Below are 21,670 nucleotides of genomic sequence, written 5' to 3'. Positions count from 1 at the left end.
TCACTGTGATTCTTTCATGAGAAGAGAGGAAAAAACAGTTCAGAAAAGTGTTGTGTGTCCATCAGCACACAGCCAGCCCATGGCAAAAGCACAAATGGGACCCCTGTTTGCCTGGCTCCGGATCCTGGGTTCCTTCTCCCACCACTACCACACTTGAGCGTAGTTGGGAAGTGGTGAAACGCCCACTTTCTGGTGCCCCTTGTCTCTGCCATTAGAGCTCCTGACCCACAAAGGGTCACCGAGGCCCAGCGAGACTGTGTGAAGGGACCCTGAGTGCCCAGTAAGAGGGGATCCAGTGGGCACCAAGATCTCAGAATCATGTGGGAAGCAAAAATGCCCCAGGATTGCCCAGGCCCCGGAATGCACTCAGCCCTCCTCTTTAGGGACTCTTGGTGTGAGTAAGAGCTTCCTTACTCAGCCAAGAGGCCAGTCCGCTACGCCCTTTCCAGGGGCCCTCCCAGCTAGTTGTCAACCAAGGAGAGGGAGGAGGAAAGAAGGGGAAGGAGATGAGGCCACCGCTCCAGTCTAAGGCTGCTGGCTCCCAGGCCTGGCGTTGGTGGGAGGGACAGGGTGGGGCGGGAACAGTCAGCTAGCTGTCTGCCAGGAGCCAAAAACGAAAGCACTTCCGCTGGGACTGAGACTGGAGTCGGGACTCCCAGGAGTATGCCAGCTAGCCAACTCTGGGTCCCTGGAAGCTGGGGAAAGATTCTGGCCCTTCCTGCCCAACCGCTGGGGACTGAGTGGGAGCAGAGGTGAGGTGTCTGCCCCCCCTTTGGGGGGGGCAGGACAGGGCCTGGAGCCTGGGTGCCGCCTGGCACCTGGAAGATGCCTGTGCCCTGGTTCCTGCTGTCTTTGGCACTGGGCCCAAGCCCCGTGGTCCTCTCTCTAGAGAGGCTTGTGGGACCTCAGGACTCTGCTCACTGCTCTCCGGTGAGTCTGGGGCCCTGGGAAGGTTGGGGAAGGCTCAGCGTTCAGTCTGAGGCCCGTCAAGGCCCTAGCCTGGCTCCTGTCACTGCCGCTGCCACCAGAACTGCCCTAGCTGGTCTAGCTGGTACTGATGGAGTAAGAGGAGAGTGGGGAGGGAGCAAGAGCTGGGTCTGTCTTCTGGGAGGGGCTTGGAATAGGGAGCCCCAGAAAGAGGTAGCAGGGCTTTCAGGCAGGGAAAGAGGGTTCGATTTAGGACCATAAACCCTGACTCTCCTTTACCTCCTTCCCAGGGCCTCTCCTGCCACCTGTGGGGTGAGTAGCCCTACTTTTAGAAAGAAAAGGACTTCCTAGGTTGGTGGAAGGGAGGGGAGCTGTCCCAGTCCCATGCCCTCGTGGCCCGCCCTCAGCCCCAGAAGAGCCCAAGCTCCTTGGCCCTCTGGGGGTGTCAAGTGCAACCAAACTCTGAGTTCAGAACAGTTTCAGCTCCCACTCTGCCCTTCATGCACAGGTGGTGACGTGCTCTGCCTGCCTGGGAGCATCGAGCCTGCCCGAGGACCCGTGCTGGTGCCCACACGCCTACAGACAGAGCTGGTACTAAGGTGCCATCAGGAGACTGACTGTGACCTCTGTGTGCGTGTGGTGGTCCACTTGGCTGTGCATGGTAAGCATGTCATCCATGTGCACACGTGAAAGTATCTGGGATTGGCATGAGGATTAGGCAGACTGTCAGTCAGCACTGGATATCCTCTGTGTTCTCTTGGAGGACACTGACCAAAGGACCCCAGGCCAGTCTGGTCTCCCTATCCACCCCCCCACCCCCACCTTGTGCCTCAGGGCCGTCCCCTGCTTCCCCACATGCGCTTTCTGGAAGAAAACCAAACCCAAAGCCAGTCTAGAGTGGGAGGCCTGACCTGGGCCTTGTTCTTGGGTCGTTCCAGGACACTGGGAAGAGCGTAAAGATGAGGAACAATTTGGAAGAGCAGCTGACCCAGAGCTTGGAGGGCCTAAGAATGGTGAGGAGAGCCCTGCTTGCCTAACTGCCCCTTGCCAAGGCCTTGGCTATGGCCCCTGGGCCTGACCAACCCCACCCTGTTGCTCACAGCCTCTCTCCAGGCCCAAGTCGTGCTCTCCTTCCAGGCCTACCCTATCGCTCGCTGTGTCCTGCTGGAGGTGGAAGTGCCTGCTGCCCTGGTGCAGCCTGGTCAGTCTGTGGTATGTGAAATAATAATAAACACCTTTTGAATAGAAATTTTATAAAGTGCTTCCATATGCATTATCTCTTTAAGTCCTGACTCTGATCAGGGCTGTGGGCAAATCCTTTCAGCCCTTTATGCCCCAGTTTCCCTGTCTGCAAAGTGGGGATAAGAATAGTCCTACTTCATATGGATGCTGTGAGATTTAAATGAGGTACAATGCCATGAAGTAGGCATTATTATTACCCTCATTTTCCAGAGAGAGAAAGTGAGAATTGAAGAGGGAAAGCCTGTGGGCTGGCTTCACTCCTCTGGACTTCCTGCCATACCATGTCTGCCCCATGTATACACGGTGGTGCAGGGTGTTGGGGCTACTCCAGGAGGTGCCTCCTCACTTGGGACAAATCACTCAAACCCTTTGACTTTCCCTCCAGCCCCCAGCCAATATCCTCTGGTCTGGAAAATTGTTGAGCGGGAGAACATCTGCTGGTCCACCTCACAGGGCAATCGTGAGGACCACTGAGCACTGGGCATGAGAACCACTTCTGTGGGGAGGGGTGTCTGATCACCTTAGCTTTGCCCATGTGGTCCAGAACAGCTGGAGGTGGGGCAGGGACTCTAGTAGCTAGACCCTTCTCCTTGCCCTGCTGACACCCCTATTGAGGGTGTGTGCTTTAGAATTGGGAGCTCTTGAAGGAAACTTCAGTGGCAGAATTTCAGGCCCTACAGTATGAGTATGGTTCATTGGTTGGGGAAAAGGGGAGGGAGTGGTTCACACAGAGGATCCCATAGCTCTTGGCGTGGATTCTGAGCCCTATACCACCAGCCTTCTGCCACCCTTCTCCTCACAGGGCTCTGTAGTATTTGACTGCTTCGACGCTGCTGTAGGAGCTGAGGTGAGAATCTGGTCCTACACTCAGCCCAGGTACCAGAAAGAACTCAATTTCACACAGCAGCTGCCTGGTAAGTGGCTCCAGAGCCCCAGGGGCCCCAAATCCTAGCCTCCCTAGTCTCTCCCCCTTTTGGCCACTCCCCTCTGCTTTCCTCCCCTTTCTAGTCCTATTGACTCTCAGGCAACAGTGTGAGCTCCCTCCTCCCAGAGTCAGTTCCTCATGCCTCCTCTCCCCAAGGACATGGCTTTCCCATCCCTGGGGAAGGTGCTTTGGGCACTGGATAGATGTGGGTGGTATTTAGGGCACAGGGAGCCCCTCCAAGAGCTCCCCATGAGTCAGGTTGCCCCCCTCCCCCCTGTTCTTTCCTTGGTCCCCAGCCCTACCGGAGGCTTTTCTGTGATCTCTCCCCAGACTGCAGGGGGCTCGAAGTCCAGGACAGCATCCAGAGCTGCTGGGGTAGGGGCTAGGGCCAGCGGGGCTGGGAGGAGGGAGGGCCAGGGTCTGCAGCGTGAGAAACCCTTGGAGTTGGCTTCAGATCTGGGCTGCCACATCCCAGAAACTTGCTGAGTTCATGAATATTCATTCATTCATTCATTCATTCATCACACATGAACTGCAATAGCTCCTACTTTGTGCCAGGCGCTGGGAACATAAAGGTGGATCTCTCACTCCCTGTAACAAATATTTATTAATAGCAGGGACATCTAGAGGCCCAAAGCATTGTCAAGATTATGGTGCACCCTCCCCCATATATCAAATAAAAATAATATTAAACTATAAAATAAAGGCTAAGAAAGTCAAGGTTCTGATGGTTTTTCCCATGCACTCTTTAGATATTTTTGTTTTGTATTTTCTTTTTAACTGTAGTATAACATACATACAGAAAAATGTGCAAAGTGTTCTAATTTTAATGTCCAGTTCCATTCATTTTTATATATGTATACACTTGCATAACTACCACCCAGATCAAGACATACATACTGTAAGTTTTTTAACTCTTAAATTATTTCAACTTCATTTTCTTTTTGGTTCCTTTAACCTTAAGCTTGGCCTGCCTGCTTCTGGTAATCCATTAAAGACTGCTCAGCACCAGAGCTTTGCATTTACACACACGCCTACACATCATACATTTCATGCCATCATTCATCCAGTTACACACTGATTTGCTTGCTCTACAGATATCTATTGGGTGTTTACTCTGCCCAAGGCATAGCACTAGGCACTAGAGATAAATCAATTAACAAAACTGAAAAAAATCCCTGTCCTCACAGAGCTGATAGTCTAGCTGGGAGTCAGGGTTAGGGTCAAGGTGAGGGTGAGGGAGGGCACAGTGAACACACGGAGATGTGAAATAGGCAGTAGTTAGATGGTGATTAGTGTTAGGGAGAAAATGCAGCTGTCAGGGACAGCCTCACTCTAGAGGGTTCCATGCAGAGGGAACGTCAGTGCAAAGGGCCTGAGGCAGGAGTGTGTCTGGTGTGTTACAGCATAGTAAGGTGGCAAGTATATCTGCAGCAGATTAATTAGTGCTAGTAGATGAGTTTAGAGTAGTCACAGCAGCCAGATTGGATAGGGCCTTGCAAGCCTTTGTAAGGACTCTCTCTTTTACTCTGGGAGTAATATGGGGGACTATCAGAGGGTACTGAGCACAGGAGAATGATTTATTTTACAGTAGTTACAGATCCTTCTGGCTGCAGAGGGAGAAACAAGGAGAGGGTGGTCTCAAGACCACATATTGAGTCCTACAAGAGCTTGGTCCCTGACTACTGAGAGAAAGCCTGGTCTGAGATGGGGACACTGGCTCTGTCCTCTAGGAGACTCCCAGTCTAAGGGATTTGAAGGGAACTCCAAAGGGTCAGTTGGTGGGTATGGCCCAGGCTTGGGTGTGCAGAAGATGTGAAGGAAATCTCTCTTTGGCTCCCCCAACAGCCCTGCCCTGGCTCAACGTGTCTGCAAATGGTGAGGACGTGCACCTGGTGCTGGATGTCCCTGAGGAGCAGCGCTTTGGCCTCTCCCTGTACTGGAACCAGGTCCAGGGCCCTACAAAACCCTGGTGGCACAGAAACCTGGTGAGACCTCCCCCTCCCAGGTCCATTCTCACTCTAGGCTGATGCCCATGCTAACGATGCAAGGGAACCCTTGAAGAGGAAACAGCAACAGACACCCAAAGCCAGGAACATTGGCGGGGGAACTGCTGCAGGCCTGGTTTCCTCAACTCTGACCTCCAGCATTCCCCTCTTCCTTCTCTTCTCCAACTTCCCCTCTTTTTTTATCCCACAGACTGGGCCGCAGACAATTACCTTGAACCACACAGATCTGGTTCCCTGTCTCTGTATTCAGGTAGGAGCAGAGCCTAGCCAGGGAAGCTGGTGAGGGGGTGGTCCTAACCGTCTTGGTCTCACTATCCTCCACCCACCTCTTTGAGTTCAAAACTATGGCTCCCTAGGGTGACTGGCCCTCCCTTGACCTTTGCTGTCCTATGCCTTCTCCTTGTTGCATGCCCGAAATGCTCTTCCTGATCCTCTATTCACAAGACTCCTAGTTATGTTTCATGGCCCATTCAGATGCCACTTCCTCCTTGAAGTCTTCCTCTACTCCTGCAGCTCCCTCTTTGTGCTCCCCTGGAGGGCAGAACATGTGCTATGGACTCAGACTGGCCTGAATTCTGACTCTTATCATTTGCTAGCTGTGTGACCTTGGGCCTGTTTCCTATCTGAAATGGCAAGAATAATAGCACCAGCTTCATAGAGCTGTCATAAGGAAGTAGGCCACATCTAGGCTTATATTTGCTGGCTGTTTCTTCTCCCTCTGATTGCACATTTAATTGGTCATCAGATTCCATCTATTTGATCTCTGACATTAATGCCTTTCATTCTCTTTCCCTCTCCCTTTTAGCCCAGTTTGAACTTCTATCATCTCTCCTCTAGACTGTTTTAATAACTTCCCATCCTACCTCCTTTCCCTGAACACCCTAACATTCTGGGTCCCATATTCTGACCCCCAACTGAACCTTTTCTGCTGTCTTTCCCATGATTCCCCTTGATGGAAATTGTTTTCCATCCAGATGGAGCTACTTATCAAGATACACCCACCTCTGTGCTCTTGCTCAGGTGGTTCCCACTACCTGAAATGTCCCCTCTTCCTTTCCATACAACCAAATTCTTCCAGCTCACATGTCACCTCTTTTCCAAATCTTTCCCCCAATCTCCTGCCCTCTCCTATCTACACATCTCCTTGTACTTCTGTCCTTCCTTGTCCATTTATCATTTCCTTTTTTATTTAGGGACTTGTCTCATTTCTTCTTGCATACAACAGATGCACAATAAATGAATGATCAATTTATTAATTTACATACATTTTACCCTTACTGCAACCGTGAATTTGTCATTTCTTTGAAAGCAAAGAAATAATAGCTAATTCAAATTTAGTAAATCCCCCAGAGCCTTGCACAATGCCAGACATATAGTAGGTGTTCTTAATTAAAGGTTTGCTGAATAAATTGATATATTATCTCTAATGCTTAGCACTGGGCTAAGCACATAATAGGTGCATTTAAAAAGTCGATCAAAAGAATAAACGAGTCTTTTTAAAAAAATTTTATCTTTATTGTCAAAAGTATTACAGATATCCCCCATTTTTCCCTACTGATCCCCTCCACCCCACATCTGCCCCCCTGGGCCTTCACCACACTATTGTCTGTGTCCATGGGTTATGCATATATGCATACAAGTTTTGATTAATCTCTCCCCATCCACTCCCCCACCCTCACCTTCCCACTGAGATTCATCAGTCTGTTCCATGCCTCTATGTCTCTGGATCTGTTTTGTTCCTCAGTCTATTTTGTTTATTAGATTCCACATATGAGTGAGATCATGTAAAACTAAATCAGGAAGAATCAGGAAACCTGGATAGTTTAATAACAACTGATGAAATCGAAGCAGTAATAAAAAAAACTCCCAGCAAACAAAAGCCCTGGTCTGGATAGCTTCACTGGGGAGCTTTCTAGTTCTTTAAGGTGTAGGGTTAGATAGTTTACTAAAAATTTTTCTTGCTTTTTGAGGTAGGCCTGTGAACTTCCCTCTTAGGACTGCTTTTGCTGTGTCCCATAGATTTTGGGTTGTTGTGTGTTCATTTTCATTTGTTTCCAGGAAGTTTTTGATTTCTTTCTTGATCTTACTGATAACCTATTCATTGTTCAATAACATGTCATTTAGCCTCCTGACTATGTCTTTAACACCTAGGACAGTGAGTGCCTGGCACAAAGCAGGTTTGATTCCCCAGTCAGGTCACATACAATCAATCAATCAATCAATCAATCAATCAATAAATGTACAAATAAATGGAACAACAAATAAATGGAACAACAAATCGGTGTTTCTCTCTCTCTCTCCCTCTCCCCTTACCCTTCTCTCTAAAGTCAGTTTTTTAAAACAAGCTTGTTAAATAAAGATGTTGACATAGAGTTTGCTGGAAGAATAAATGTGTGCATCTCTAGGGCCTTGCAAAGGGTGACCAGGCGAGTGTTTGTGAAAAATCAGCCAAATAACTGTTCTCAGTGCCTACCAGCCGGCCTGGCATGTGCTCCTGGAGGGTTGGTTGGAGTGACCCAACCGTGGAGCCCTGTTTCCTTTCCAGGTGTGGCCTCTGGAGCTCGACTCCGTTAGGACGAGCATCTGCCCGTTGAAGAACGGTGAGAGGACGCGCCGGGGACCGGGGCGGGAGCGGGGCCGGCGGACGCGTGCGGGGCGCGCGGTGACCACGCCCTCTCCCTGCAGATCCCCGCGCACACCGCAACCTCTGGCGCGTCGCCCGGCTGCAGCTGCTGCCCCCAAGGGGCTGGCGGCTGGACGCGCCGTGCTCGCTGCCCGCCGAGGCCGCTCTGTGCTGGCAGGCACCGGGCGGGGGCCCCTGCCAGCCGCTGGTGCCACCGCTGTCCCGAGAAAATGTCACTGTGAACGTAAGCGAGGCGGTGGGCGGCGCCCGGGGTCCGGGGAAGAAGGCAAGCCCAGGGGGCCACCTTTCGTGACCCCACCCATTCCCCTGTTTCCACAGACGAACCTGGAGTTCCCGTTGCTGAAAGGCCACCCCAACCTCTGTGTCCAGGTAAGAAGGGGGCGGCAGAGCGCCGCGTTGGAGGCAGAACCTTCCCCCGCACCCCGCGGGGACCCTCCAGAAGGCACTGCCTTCTGGACCCGCTTTATCCTTGGGTCCCTGGAGCAAAGTGGTTATGGAATTCCTCTTTAGGAGTTCCACTATTTACCTTAGCAGTGCCAGGGACCCTGAGCCAGTCACTTCGCCTCTCTGAAGGTCAGTCTCATCTATTTATGGGGATAATAGTAACTACTTTACAGAGTAGTTATGAAGATTAAATAAGACAAGCACTTCACATTAGGGACTGGCACAGATTAAATGCTCAACAAATGTTAGCTGCTTTATTATTGCTATCATTATGCTATTTCCCTATCTGTATAATGGGTTGTTCTACAGTTTCACAGGGTGGTTATAAACACATTCATTCAAGATTTATTGAGCATCTACTATGTGCCAGGCACTGTTTTAGGCACTTGGGATAGATGTCAGTGAATAAAATCAATAAATGTTTTCATCTTTAGAGAGCTTATGTTCTAATGGAGAAAGGCAGACAATAGATATAATAAGTAAATTATTATAGTAAGTTAAAATTGTATATAAAGCCCTGGCCAGGTGGCTCAGTCGGTTGGAACATCCTCCTGTGCACAAAAAGTTTGTGGGTTCCATTCTAGGTCAGGGCATATACCTAGTCAGGGGCATTAGGGAGGCAACCGATCAATCGATGTTTCTCACATCGATGTTTCTCTCAAAAAAAGAAAGAAAGAAAGAAAACATATCCTCAGGTGAGGATTTAAAAAAATTGTATATAAATACTATAGGAAAATGTGGGGAAGGATAGGGAGGATTTCAATTTCAAGTGGGGCGGTCGGTGAGGCCTCTTTGGGAAGGTAGTTAGATGGGAGTGTATAAAGTGTCTTGTCAGATGTGAAAAGAGCTAATTTGGGATCCTAAGGGCTGTTAGCACAGATGACCTCACAAGGCTGAAGGTGAGAAAGATGGAGTGACTCTTAATCAGATCTAAGGTCAGGTCCAGAGTACAGAACCCCCAACCCAACAGGCCTCTCCTTTCTGGCCTTGGCTCTTGCTTTTCTTTGTGCTCCTAACCCTGGGCCCTTCTAAGCAGGTGAGCAGTTGGGAGAAGCTACAGCTGCAAGAGTGCTTGTGGTCTGGTGAGTGGGGCCTGGAGAAGGCTGGGGCAGGGCCATTGCAAAAGGGGTGAACTCTGGAAGTGCCAGCTCCTGGGGGTGAAGGTCAGGCATGAGGGGGCCATGGCAGTCCCCAGCAAGGTTGGGTCTCAGAGTGGACTCTCATCCCCTTCAGACTACCTGGGGCCCCTCAAGGATGATATGCTGCTGGTGGAGACACGAGGCCCCCAGGACAACAGATCAGTCTGTGCCTTGGAACCCAGTGGCTGCACTCCACTGCTCAGCAGGGCTTCCACGGTGAGGGCTGGGGGACCCTCCTCCATATACCTCTCCAGCTCCATCTCAAACTTGGCCTCAAACTTTCTCTCTATTCAGTTTTTTTCCTCTCTGTGCCAGGCTCTATGCTGGTAGCTGGGAACATGGGGGTGATTCAGACTTGGGCCCTGTTCTCAGTGGCCTCTCAGAAATCTCCTAGCTCCCAGTGCCATCACCTCATTCGGCCCAGCTGCAGCCTGGTGGTCTCCTAGGTGTGATGCCCCTAGGTGACAGCTCTCTACCCCTTGGCTTGGCAGAGGGCAGCTCGCCTTGGAGAGCAGTTACTACAAGATCTGCAGTCAGGCCAGTGTCTGCAGGTGAGTAGGTGGCAGGAGAGCCCTGCCCCAATGCCCAAGGGCAATAGTCCTAACACTTTACCTTTGGCATCTTCCACCCCTTCCGGTGCCTAGCAGAGGACACCAGGGAGACTCTCACTCTTCCTAGGCAGAGGCCTCCTCACTGTCCTTCTAGCACCCACCCATCATCTATTTGTTCTTTTTTGGTGTCCAGTCCTGGGGAAGCTAAGAGTTGAAGAAGCATAGTTTCTGTCCCCAAGTTGCTCACTGCTGGCTAAAGTCTCATAAACAGATAACGACATTCACATGTGCCAAGCACTGGTTTCCAGGGAGAACTTCAAGGAAGGGTCTCTTCATGTGGCCCAGATCTGGCATGGAGGAAGGCACAGTCCAAGCAGTAGGCACAGCATAAGCAAAAGCAGAGCAGCTTGCAGGGGGAGCAACCTGCTGTGTGTGGGGGGAAATATGCATAGTTGAAGCTGGCTAGAACTTGGTGAGTGCTGAACAATAAGCTGAGGCTTTGTGTCTTACAGCTATGGGATGGTGACCTGGGAGCACTATGGGCCTGCCCCATGGACAAGTGTGAGTATTACAAGAATTGCCTTTCCTCTTCACAGCTCTCCAGGAGCTGGAATCTTGACAGGGACCACTCCTGGAGGCAGCACACACAATGGCCTTGTCCTTCCCTGGCTCAGATAAATCGGAGGGCCATTCTTCATTCATTTAGAAACCATAATGAGAGCTTGTAGGGCATCCCAGCATCACCAAGACACAATACCTTCCCCACGCCAGCCATAGAAGTCTAGAAAGGCATTAGCCCCGAATCACTTACATTTGGTAGGTGTGAGCTATTGAAGCACTCTCTATAAAGTAAGTGTCCAAAGCCATGAATGCATATAATGGGGACCTGACCTCACTGGGGTGAGGAGTTCAGGGGAAAGGTTCAAGCTGAATTCTGAAAGCTGATCTCGGTGAAGGAGGTAGAGATGCATTTTTGTGAAGACTGTGGGGCGCTTTTTTGAGGAACTCCACAGTGGTCAGTGTGACTGGAACGTTGGGAGGCAGGCCCTGTCATGAGGTGAGGATGCAAGGGCTGTATAGGGCCTTGGGAGCCAATGTAAGGAATTTGGAATTTACCTTAAGAACAGCAGGAACTTTCTGAAAGGCTGTAATCAGATGTGTATTTTTAAAAGATTTCTGGGGCTGCCATGTGGTGAATAAATTGGAGACAAAACAGAGGTCAGAGATATCAGTTAGAAGGCTGTTGCATTCATCCGAAAGAGTGAAGTCAAGGACCCAGCCACCCTAGGCTTAGGGGGCAATAATGTTGCTGACATTTGAGCACTTACCATGACCCTGAGTTGTAAGTGCTTTATGTGTACAGTGGTACCTTGGTTTTTGAATGTCTCCGTTGACAAACATTTCGGTTTATGAACGCCATAAATCCGAAAGTGAATGCTTTGGTTTTTGAACACGCCTCAGAAGTCGAACGGGCCACATGGCTTCCGCTGAGGCCTCGCTGTCGGCTGATGAACCCTCCATTTTTGAACGTTTCAGAACTCGATTGGTCTTCCGGAACGGATGACATTAGAAAAACGAGGTACCACTGTATTAGCATATGTAGTTCTCACAACAACCCTGCAGTAGGTACTATTGTTATCCCAATCTTAAAGGTGAAAAACTGAGGCAGAAAGTGAAGTCACTTATCCAAGGTCACCCAAGTAGGTGGATCTGTGTTCATATACTGGCTCTGACGCTATGTGCTGTGGATTTGGGGCAAGTCACTTCATATCTCTGAGCTTCAGTTTTTCTCTTTCATGAAGTGGGGCGAAAGTGTAAGGCCTCTAACTAGCCCATCTCCTCCCCTGGGTCTCCCAGATATCCACCAGCGCTGGGCCCTGGTGTGGCTGGCCTGCCTGCTCTTTGCTGCAGTACTTTTCCTTCTCCTCCTTCTCAAAAAGGGCCACGTGAAAGGTGAGTCATTTCCTGCTCCTCATTCCCCAGGGGCAGGGCTGGATGGGGCCTGGGAGTTCCCCGAGAGGAAGCAGCCGCTGAGCGCACCCTCTGCCTGCACCCCTCTCCCCTAACAGGGTGGCTGAGGCTCTTGAAGGAGGATGTCTGCTCGGGGGGTGAGTGTGAGCCAGCTCCAGGCGGGGGGCCGCCCCCAGCGGGCCGGGCCTCGGGCCATCTCACATCTTCCCTCCCGCTCTGTTCTCTCCGGCAGCGGCCGCCAGGGGCCGCACGGCTCTGCTGCTGTACTCGGCCGACGACGCGGGCTTCGAGCGCCTAGTAGGCACCCTGGCATCGGCGCTGCGCCAGCTGCCGCTGCGCGTGGCCGTGGACCTGTGGAGTCGTCGTGAACTGAGCGCACAGGGGTCCCTGGCCTGGTTCCACGCGCAGAGGCTCCAGACCCTGCAGGAGGGCGGCATGGTGGTCTTGCTCTTCTCGCCCGGGGCCGTGGCTCTGTGCCACGAGTGGCTGCCCGACGGAACCTCGGCGCCCGGGGCGCACCGCCCTCACGACGCCTTTGCCGCCTCCCTCAACTGCGTGTTGCCCGACTTTTTGCAGGGCCGGGCGCCCGGCCGCTACATCGGGGCATACTTCGACGGTCTGCTCCACCCGGATGCCGTGCCCGCCCTGTTCCGCGCCGTCCCAGTCCTCGCCCTGCCGTCCCAGCTGCCTGACTTCCTTCGGACTCTGCAGGGGCCTGGCGCCACCCGCCCCGGGTGGCTCTGCGACAGGGCGGAGCAAGTGTCCCGGGCCCTTCAGCCTGCCCTGGACAGCTGCCTTCGCCCCCCGGGGACCCAAGAGACAGGACTCGAGATGGGACCTGAGGCAGGGGACAGAACTTGAATAAAGGCACCGCTATTTTTCTATCCACATCTCTCTAATGTGTGTCTCTGACCGCCGCTAGCCTGGCACGCAGCCAGTCTCCGCGGCCCTTTAACAACCGGACAGGTGCAGCCCGGCGCCGCCGCTGGTTGGCTGGTGCTGGGTGACGCAATGGCACATGGCTCGCCACCATTGGCTGCGGCGTGGGCTCCGCCCTCGGGACTGCGGAGCTGGCGGAGGTTGCACGTCCTTACGCAGGCGGCGGCGGCGGTGGCGCCGAGGACACTGAGCGGTCTACGCCGGAGGCGGGCTGGGTGCGTCGTCTCTTCCTCCCCGCCATCTACGCGGACCTGGATCCTCCCCTGCCGCCTGCGGGCCCTGAACCTGACCCCTTCTCTTCATATCCGGATCTGGGCTTCTCCACACAAAACCGTTCATCCGGCTTCTTCTCCCCCAATACTTGGAATCTGACCCATTCTACCTAATTCACTGATCCTGCCCCTAATAACCCATATTCAAACCCTAAAATAATAGGCTGACTTCTGCCCCCTTGCCAAGGGTGCAGGCTACCTCCCAAACGGTAACAAGGACAGTTTATTCCCGCTCATTTCTACACCATACCTTTTCTCCCAGCCGTATCCCAGTCCACTCTCCTTTTTCTATAACAGGTCTGAGCTCCCAGACCCGTGGCATATCAGAACCGACACTTTATTTTCTCACCTGGCTCCTCCAGCGCACCCTACCCATGCCCTCCATCTATAGGTCCCCAGCCTGGGAAAAAATGGCCCCACGACCCCCAAGGGGCCTGGTACCAGCTCTGCTCTGGGGCCTGAGCCTCTTCTTCAGTCTCCCAGGCCCCGTTTGGCTCCAGCCCTCTCCGCCTCCCCAGTCATCGCCCCCAACTGAGCCCCATCCCTGTCATACATGCCGGGGACTGGTCAACAGCTTCAACAAGGTGGGTGCACCAGCAGCGGGGCCCAGCTACTACAGTAAGTGGTTGAGAGTGGGGAGATCTGGGATGCAAGTCTGTATGGGTTCAAGTCCCAACTTGATTACTTACTAGTTGTATGGCCTTGGGCTGGTTGCCTATCTGTGCCTGTTTCCTGGTCAGTGAAATACTGAAGTGGTAGAATGTGCCAGGCACTGTACTCCTTTACTTAGGTATGAACTAATTTTCTCCATTTCCAGGGCCTGGAGAGAACCATCCGGGACAACTTTGGAGGTGGAAATACTGCCTGGGAGGAAGAGAAGTTGTCCAAATACAAAGACAGGTAAGGGGCTAGAAAGTTGGGTTTGTATAGCTCTCCTCCCAATCTCTGCTCTACTAGAGGGGCCTAGAGCCTCTTGGGGAGTACTTATTCATTCAACAAATATCCCTGAATATCTATAGTATAGCAGTAAACAAGGCAAGCAAAATCCCATCTTGAAGTAGGTTACATTCTTGTAGAGGAGATAGGTGGTGAATTAGGAAATACATAATATCATATCAGGTAAATAGCAGTAAAGCAGGGTGGACTACACAATAGTGAGAGGCATGGTGTTCAGGGTGTGACATTTGAACAGAGACCTGAAGTAAAGAAGCAAGCTGTGTGACAATCAGAGAAGAGAAGTGGTCAGAGTGAGACTGAGCTTGGCTGGAATGGAGTGGTAGAAGGTGAAGGCAGAGGCCCAGGCCTTGAAGACCACTGAAAGGAGTTCAGATTTCATTCTGAGTGTAGAGGGAAGCCATTGGGAGGTTTTGAGCTGGGAAGTGCTGTGGTCTTATTTATACCTTTAAAAAACTACTCACAGACTTCAGAGGGCCAGGGTGAAGGAAGCGGGGAGACTAGCTGAGAAGCTAATGCATAGTTTAGGCATGAAGGTAGCATGAGCTAGTGTGCTATCTAGTGGTGAACATGGTGAGAAAGGGTCAAATTCTGGGTCTATTTTGCAAATAGACTGATAGGACTTGATGATGGATTTGTTACGTGGTATGAGAGAAAAAGAATAAAAGATGCCTACTAGGTTTTAAGCCTGAGCAACTAGGTGAATTGTGGGGCTGTTTTCTGAGATGGGTAAAACTGGGGAAGGAGAACGTTTGGGGGTGGGGTGGAATCGGGTGTTCTCTTTGAACGTATTGGGCTGAAATGTCCATTAAACAGCCAAGTTGAGTTAGATTTAGGATGAGATGAGCTTATATTGAGAGGAAAGGTATGAATCCTAGGCCATCTCGCTTTTCAAAGTCAAACTGAGGAGGAGTCAGCAAAAACTTGGAGTTAGGAAGACATGGTTGTCAGTTCTGACCCTTGGTACCCTTAGGAAGGTCTCAACATCTCTAGGCCTCAGTTTCTTCATCTGTAAAATGGGGATATTAATACCTGCTTTGCCTATTTCATAGGATTGTGGTAAGGATTAAACTGTGATGGTCACTGGAAATAAAAAGTTTTATTATGTAACATTGGACATTTTCCTTTCCCTCAGTAGGCCTCGGTTTCTTTATTTGGGAATGAGGGGATTGGCCAAGATAACCCTAAGGGCATTTCCAGCTCTATAAAGACTCCCGTTTTTTTTGTTTTTGATTTTGTTGTTAATCATCATCCAAGGATATTTTTTCCATTGAATTTTAGAGAGAGTGGAAGGGAGGGAGGGGGAATGAGAGAGAGAGAGAGAGAAACATTGATTTAAGAGACACACATCAATTGATTGCCTCCCACATGTGCCCTGACTGGGGCCAGGGATCGAACCTGGAACCCAGGTACATACCCTTGACCAGGAATTGAACCCAAGACCCTTTGGTGTGCAGGCTGATGCTCTATCCACTGAGCCAAACTGGCTAGGGCAGAGACTCTTTAAAGACAATACATTACATGTGTGTGTGTGTTTATACATATATTTAATTATTTATTGAGGTAGAAGACACAGCACATAAAATTTACCATTAGAGACATTTTGTACACTCAGTGTCATGCAAGCATTACCACTAGTTCCAAAACATTTTCATCATCCCAAGAAGAAATTCTATATCCATTAAGCAGTCACTCCTCATTCTCCCCTCCCCTCAGCCCTTGACAACCACTAATTTGCTTTCTGTCTCTATGGATTTGCTAATTCTATTGGAATCCTACAGTATGTGGCCTTTTATGTCTGGCTTCTCTCACTTATAATGTTTTCAAGGTTCATCCATATTGTAGCATATATTAGTACTTCATTCCTTTTTAAGGTTTAATATTCTATTGTATGAATATACCACATTTTGTTTATCCATTCATCATTTGATGAACATTTGGGTTGTTTCTACCTTTTGGTTATTGTGAATAGTATTGCTATGAACATTTGTGTACAAGCTTTTGTTTGAACACCTATCTTCCATTCTTTTGGGTGTAAATCCAGGAGTTCATTTACTGAGTCCTATTGTGATTCCATGTTTAACTTATCGAGGAATTGCCAAACTGCTTTCCACAGTATCTGCACCATTTTTCATTCTTGCCAGTAATGTAGGAGGGTTCTGATTTCTCTACATCCTCACCAACACTTGTTATATGTTATATTTTTAATTACATCTACCCAGCAAGGGTATATATTCCATTGTGCAGGTGCAGAAACTGAGGTATCATACAACGAACCTGTAGGGGAGGTGGTGGTCTCATTTTACAGATGAGAAAACAGGTTCAAGAGAGGTTGACTTGCCCAAGGTCACACAACTATATTCAAACCCAGGTCTCTCTGACTCTCAAAACCAGTATCCCTTCCATTATGCCCTATGCCCTTTCCTTTGACACTGTCGTGGCACGAGGAGTGGTAGGACAGGATACCTTAAGGAGGGTGGTGGGTGCGGTGGAACATGTTCCCACCACCTTGCCCTGTCTGGCCAGTGAGACCCGCCTGGTAGAGGTACTTGAGAATGTGTGCAGCAAGTCGGACTTTGAGTGCCACCGCCTGCTGGAGCTGAGCGAGGAGCTGGTGGAGAGCTGGTGGTTTCACAAGTGAGTGGTGTGGGGGCTTTCCCAGGGAGGGGCCATAGGCAGGGCCTGGTAATAAAGCAGGGGATTGCATGCTAGGGGCTGTGTCCTTTTTTGGCTCTTTCTTCCAAACTCAGATCTGCTAAGGACTTGCTGAGGGACCCAAGCTCTCACTCTGAGCTTTAGTTTACCCCTCTGTCAAATGAGGAAACGGCATTTGGTCTGGTGGCCTTAGGGGTCTTATGCCCACAATGGGTTGTGGAATGGATTCAGTGGGAGGTTGGGGGTGGGCAGCACTCTGACACTGTCTGAGGCCCCCCGCTGTCACACCACCTCCCCGCCTCAGGCAGCAGGAAGCCCCAGACCTCTTCCAGTGGCTCTGCTCGGATTCCCTGAAGCTCTGCTGCCCCTCAGGCACCTTTGGGCCTTCCTGCCTGGGTGAGTTGAATTCAAGTTCCTCTTGAGGGATGGGAGGGGACTGCTGAGGCCAGGACTCTAGTCCTGGCTCTGCCCCTAGCTGGCTGTGTGTGCTTAGGCTGCTCAGACATCTTCTCTAGACCTCAGTTCTTATATACCTCACATGGCTGGCGTGATGAGCAAATCAATGGGGAATGGCTCTGAAAAAAGATATGGGCTAGACTGAGTCAGATGCTGCTGTGGTTTTATCTTGTGTTTGAGAAATGCCTCCGCCTCCACCCTTCATTTCCCATGCCTGGATCAGACCAAGCTCCACCTCTTGGACTATGGGGACCTTCCTCGGGTTGGCAGGTGCTGTCCTGAAGCCTCCATTATCACCACCTTTTTTTACACACAGTTCTAGTCAGGAGCTAAACTTACTACCAGCCCCTTTTAGAAAAATCTTTCCAGAAGCTGCAGATAAAGAGTAGTGACAAAGATAGTCAATTCAGTCTTTATAAAAGATTTATAAATAACCTAATTGTTCCACAGTGGGGTACTGGATAAGTAAATTTCATAGTTTTACGACAAAGTATTATGCCATTAAAGTTAAGTTTTCTCTCCAAAAATGTTTTCTATATACAAGATTGTTTTTACAATCTCATCCGGTTTGGTGTCTGCCCACAGCCTGTCCTGGGGGCACAGAGAAGCCCTGTGGTGGCTACGGGCGTTGTGAAGGGGAAGGGACTCGAGGGGGCAGCGGGCACTGTGACTGCCAGGCCGGCTATGGAGGTGAGGCCTGTGGCCAATGCAGCCTCGGCTACTTTGAGGCGGAGCGCAACACCAGCCATCTGGTATGTTCGGGTAGGTAGCCAACAGGTGAGGTGCTGGGCAGGGGCTGATGGGGTGCCTGCCTTCTCATCCTCTTACTTCCGCCATTCCACCCAGCTTGTTTTGGCCCCTGTGCCCGCTGCTCAGGACCTGAGGAATCACACTGTTTACAGTGCAAGAAGGGCTGGGCCCTGCATCACCTCAAGTGTGTAGGTGAGTGGGGCTGTATCCTAGGTCTGGGAGGTGGGCAGGGGCCTGGGCTTGGTTCTCCATCAATACCTGCGTCTCTGGGCTAGACCAACACAGTTCCCATCTTTATGGAGATCTCAGCCTGGTTGGGAAAGCAGAGCAGTAACCAGGCACTTATGGTACAGACTGATCTTTGTACAGTGAGACATGTCCCTCATCTAGCTTGGTAGTGGTAGGGAATCAGGAAAGGCTTCTTACCTTAGAGGAGGTGTCATTTAGACCAAGTCTGAGATGTTGAGAAAGGGTTAGCCAGAGGAATGAGGATACTGGACTTAGGTCAGGAAACCGGGGTAAGAGACTTGGCTGGTCTCAAACCTAGCCACTTACATAGGTGAGAGTAATGACTAAGCTTCTGTGACAAAAAGATCCCCAAAGATTGTGGCTTAAAGAATATAGAAGTTTATTTTTATCTTAAATCACAGCCTCAAAGCAAGTGGTCCAGGCTGGTAGGGAAGCTCTACTTGTCACAATCATTCAAGGACCCAGATTCCTTCTTTCTTACTGTGCAGTCATCCCGTTGGATGTTGTCTTTGTGGTTGAGGCTAGTTTATGGACACTTCTGTGTTCCATGGCCTGGCACTCAGGAGTAAGAAAGAGAAGAAAGTGCATGGATGAGTCCAACCCTATTGTTTTAAAGCCAAGCTAAAAGTGGAGCACTTCACTTCTGTTTACATCCTGTTGGCCAGAACTCAACCATAAGGCCATACTGAGCTGCAAGGCAGATTGGAAAATGTCGACTCTGCCTTGGCAGCCTGGAGTCCAGCTGCACCTGTACTTCTGTGTTGGTGGACAGCCTGCAGTTGCTGCCACACCATATGAGCCTGGCAAGTCCATTCTCCAACAATTCTGGCCTCAGCTTCCATGTTAGTGGACTAGGGATTGAAATTGCCCACCTTGCCCGCCTCTCTATAGATATCGACGAGTGTGGCACAGAGCGAGCCAACTGTGGAGCTCATCAATTCTGTGTGAACACGGAGGGCTCCTATGAGTGCCGAGGTGAGTGTCTACTCCTGCAGAGGAAGGAATGTGGGAAGGGTAGGAGGAGCTGCTCCACACCTGTTCCCCTCCAACTTCTGCCTTCTCAGCCACCAGAATCTCCTTGGGCCTAGGGACAGCTCTCAACCTTCTCTCTTCTCTCTCTTCTCCAGACTGTGCCAAGGCCTGCCTGGGCTGCATGGGGGCAGGGCCAGGCCGCTGTAAGAAGTGTAGCCCTGGCTACCAGCAGGTGGGCTCCAAGTGTCTCGGTGAGTCTCCGGTCATTGGGGCACAGGTACTTTGGAGTGCCTTACCACCATGAATTGAGAGGGGCTGGAATATGAACAGCATAGGGGAAGGGTGGAATGTTGCCTGGGCAAGGGCAGGAGGGAGTGTCAAGATGTGAACAAGATGGAGTCAGGGGTGCTGCATGTGGGACCCTGGCAATCAGGGTTCTGATCCCTCCTTGCCCTCCCTCAAGATGTGGACGAATGTGAGACAGAGGTGTGTCCAGGAGAGAACGAGCAATGTAAGAACACCGAGGGCAGTTACCGTTGTGTCTGTGCCAAGGGCTACAAACAAATTGAGGGCATCTGTGTGAAGGAGGAGATTCCAGGTGAGCTCCAACTTGGCCCCAGCAAACTTGTTCTCCAGGCACTTACAGGCTCTGTCCCCCCACCCAGCCCCTCACCTCCCATGAGGCTGCATTGAGACTAGAAGTCCACATCTGATTTTGAGTGAGTTTGGGTGGCCTCCCACCTTCTGGGGTAGAAAGAAAATTGGACTTGGCATCAAATTACTCTCCTCCCCTAACCTCTTTCCTCATCTGTCCAATGGGACCACTCCTAGCCCTGGCCCGCTGAGAGCTATTATAGGCCATGGTGTGGTGAGATGGACAGTCACAATGATGACAACAGTGATCACTTCCACAGCTCTTACCATGTGTCAGACACAGTTCCAAGCATGTTGCATGTATTAACTTGTTTTACCCCTAAAAGAAATCCAGTGCTGTAAGTATCTTTCTGATTCCCATTTTACATAGTGGAAATTAGGATGCAGAGAAGTGAAGCAATGTGCCCAGGGCCACATGGCAAGCAGGTTGCAGAGCTGGGAGTTGAAGCCAGGCAGTCTGGCTCTGGAGCTGGGCTAGTATGCATGACAGTGCTCTGTCTAAACACACTCACCTCATGGCCTTGGGTAATCCTCTTCACCAGCCTGAGCCTCAGTTTCCCATTTAATGATACAGAGATAATAACTGCCCCTCAGAGTTGTTCTCAGCAGTAAATGACATCATGTGCTTGCATGCCCAGTAGGCACGTGGCAGGAATGACTGGCTGTGTGAGAGACTCAAGGAATGGGAGAGGAATGACAGGTGCTTCTCTTATTCTTCGTAGAGTCAGCAGGCTTTTTCTCAGAGATGACAGAGGATGAGCTGGTGGTGCTGCAGCAGATGTTCTTTGGTGTCATCATCTGTGCACTGGCCACGCTGGCTGCCAAGGGTGACTTGGTCTTTACTGCCATCTTCATTGGGGCTGTGGCAGCCATGACTGGCTACTGGTTGTCAGAGCGCAGTGACCGTGTGCTGGAAGGCTTCATCAAGGGCAGATAATCTCTGCCACACCAGCAGGATCTCCTCCCACCAAACTGCCCCCAGAAGTCAGGCCTCTTTCCTGCCTAGACACTCAAGGCAGCTTGCTTTATTTTTGAGAGTGGGACAAGTACCCCCTACCCACCCATGGAGCAGCCCAGGCACCCAGGCTTGGGCAGGTGAGGCCCCTGGGATGAGGAAGTAGCCCTAAAGGTGGATGCCATAGGATCTTGGCCTTGGGGAGACTGGCCAGGCTTCACAATGTGTGTGGATTTTTAAAAGTGTCTCCTTATGGTGGCTGCTAGTGAGCTTTGGCCCCTGCCCAGGATGGGGAATGGGGTCCCTGCAGGGGTGATCCCATCATAGCCTCCTCCTGCCAGCTGCATGCTGCCAGCTCCTGTTCCATATTCACACCCCTATCCCTCAGCCACTGATTTATTTATTCATCTCAGGAAATAAAGAACAGTCTTGGAAACTGGAGAAGCTTCAGTCTTACTGCCTGCCCCCTACCCCACCATGGGTTGCCTAAGCTCCTGAGAGCCCCCCGACCCTGGGGAATTTTTCTAAAGCCCTGGGAAATTGAGTGCTACCCTGGTGGAGGAGTAGAGGGATGAGAAGCTTGTCCCTGAAGTTGTGTTAGGATAAGGGGGATGGAGGACTCAGCCTTAGGGGTGGAACTTTCTGGGTTCAGTATCAGCTATTACTTGGGTCAGAGGACTCTGGACAAATGACTTTCATTTCTGAACCTTACTCTTCTCATCTATAAAATGGGCATAATGCTTTCCATTCAGGCTTATTATGAGAATTAAATAAGGTGATGGGTGAGAAGAGCTGAAGACAGTGTACAACAAATAGATGTCAAATAAAATATTGGTAGCCTTATTTCTAAAGCTGCAAGGGTCCAGTGCCCTTTCCTTGGAAGTCCCCTTGTTCCTAACAGTACTAGGCTTGGAATTACCTCTCCTCTGAGCAGGATCCTGGCATGGTCAGAGGGAGGCATG

The 21,670-nt window shown here is 50.7% G+C and overlaps 2 protein-coding genes across 5 annotated transcripts; both read left to right on the top strand.

Moving 5' to 3' along the window:
• The first annotated feature begins 639 nt into the window (after window positions 1-639).
• On the top strand, window positions 640-12,736 carry IL17RC (interleukin 17 receptor C). Of its 4 annotated transcripts, XM_087824982.1 has the most exons (19): window positions 640-930; window positions 1,218-1,239; window positions 1,436-1,588; window positions 1,866-1,940; window positions 2,030-2,139; window positions 2,972-3,083; window positions 3,425-3,469; window positions 4,943-5,082; window positions 5,294-5,353; window positions 7,649-7,703; window positions 7,789-7,970; window positions 8,066-8,116; window positions 9,228-9,273; window positions 9,425-9,546; window positions 9,822-9,881; window positions 10,394-10,442; window positions 11,739-11,834; window positions 11,951-11,995; window positions 12,085-12,736. In XM_087824982.1, exons 1-19 carry the CDS (start codon window positions 826-828, stop codon window positions 12,711-12,713), a joined length of 2,157 nt encoding a protein of 718 aa, XP_087681108.1. In that variant the 5' UTR covers window positions 640-825; the 3' UTR covers window positions 12,714-12,736. The 4 variants fall into 4 exon arrangements, with proteins under 4 accessions (XP_087681108.1, XP_087681111.1, XP_087681110.1 ...); XM_087824985.1 differs by lacking the exon at window positions 3,425-3,469 and having other exon boundaries at window positions 11,951-11,989; XM_087824984.1 differs by lacking the exon at window positions 11,951-11,995.
• Window positions 12,737-12,819: 83 nt separating this feature from the next.
• Window positions 12,820-21,312, top strand: CRELD1 (CRELD disulfide isomerase 1). The gene is made up of 10 exons (XM_016209943.2): window positions 12,820-13,647; window positions 13,881-13,963; window positions 16,544-16,654; window positions 16,977-17,068; window positions 17,714-17,890; window positions 17,975-18,070; window positions 19,019-19,102; window positions 19,255-19,350; window positions 19,563-19,697; window positions 20,476-21,312. The coding sequence occupies exons 1-10, from the start codon at window positions 13,438-13,440 to the stop codon at window positions 20,688-20,690; spliced, it is 1,299 nt and encodes a 432-aa protein (XP_016065429.2). The 5' UTR covers window positions 12,820-13,437; the 3' UTR covers window positions 20,691-21,312.
• The last annotated feature ends 358 nt before the right edge of the window (window positions 21,313-21,670 follow it).

This window comes from Miniopterus natalensis, chromosome 15, assembly GCF_054644295.1.
Source record: "Miniopterus natalensis isolate mMinNat1 chromosome 15, mMinNat1.hap1, whole genome shotgun sequence".
In the NCBI taxonomy this organism is placed as follows: domain Eukaryota; kingdom Metazoa; phylum Chordata; class Mammalia; order Chiroptera; family Miniopteridae; genus Miniopterus; species Miniopterus natalensis.
Note: the sequence above shows the minus strand (reverse complement) of the source record. Positions and strands in the feature narration are given on the sequence as shown.

Bases quoted from the DNA above. Each gene is read 5' to 3' on its own strand.
- IL17RC (XM_087824982.1), top strand. From the start codon at position 826: ATGCCTGTGCCCTGGTTCCTGCTGTCTTTGGCACTGGGCCCAAGCCCC. The intron at 7,704-7,788 runs GTGAGAGGACGC...CTCTCCCTGCAG, and splicing joins CATCTGCCCGTTGAAGAACG to ATCCCCGCGCACACCGCAAC. The intron at 9,547-9,821 runs GTGAGGGCTGGG...TTGGCTTGGCAG, and splicing joins TGCTCAGCAGGGCTTCCACG to AGGGCAGCTCGCCTTGGAGA.
- CRELD1 (XM_016209943.2), top strand. From the start codon at position 13,438: ATGCCCTCCATCTATAGGTCCCCAGCCTGGGAAAAAATGGCCCCACGA. The intron at 17,069-17,713 runs GTGAGTTGAATT...GTCTGCCCACAG, and splicing joins CTTTGGGCCTTCCTGCCTGG to CCTGTCCTGGGGGCACAGAG. The intron at 19,698-20,475 runs GTGAGCTCCAAC...TATTCTTCGTAG, and splicing joins TGTGAAGGAGGAGATTCCAG to AGTCAGCAGGCTTTTTCTCA.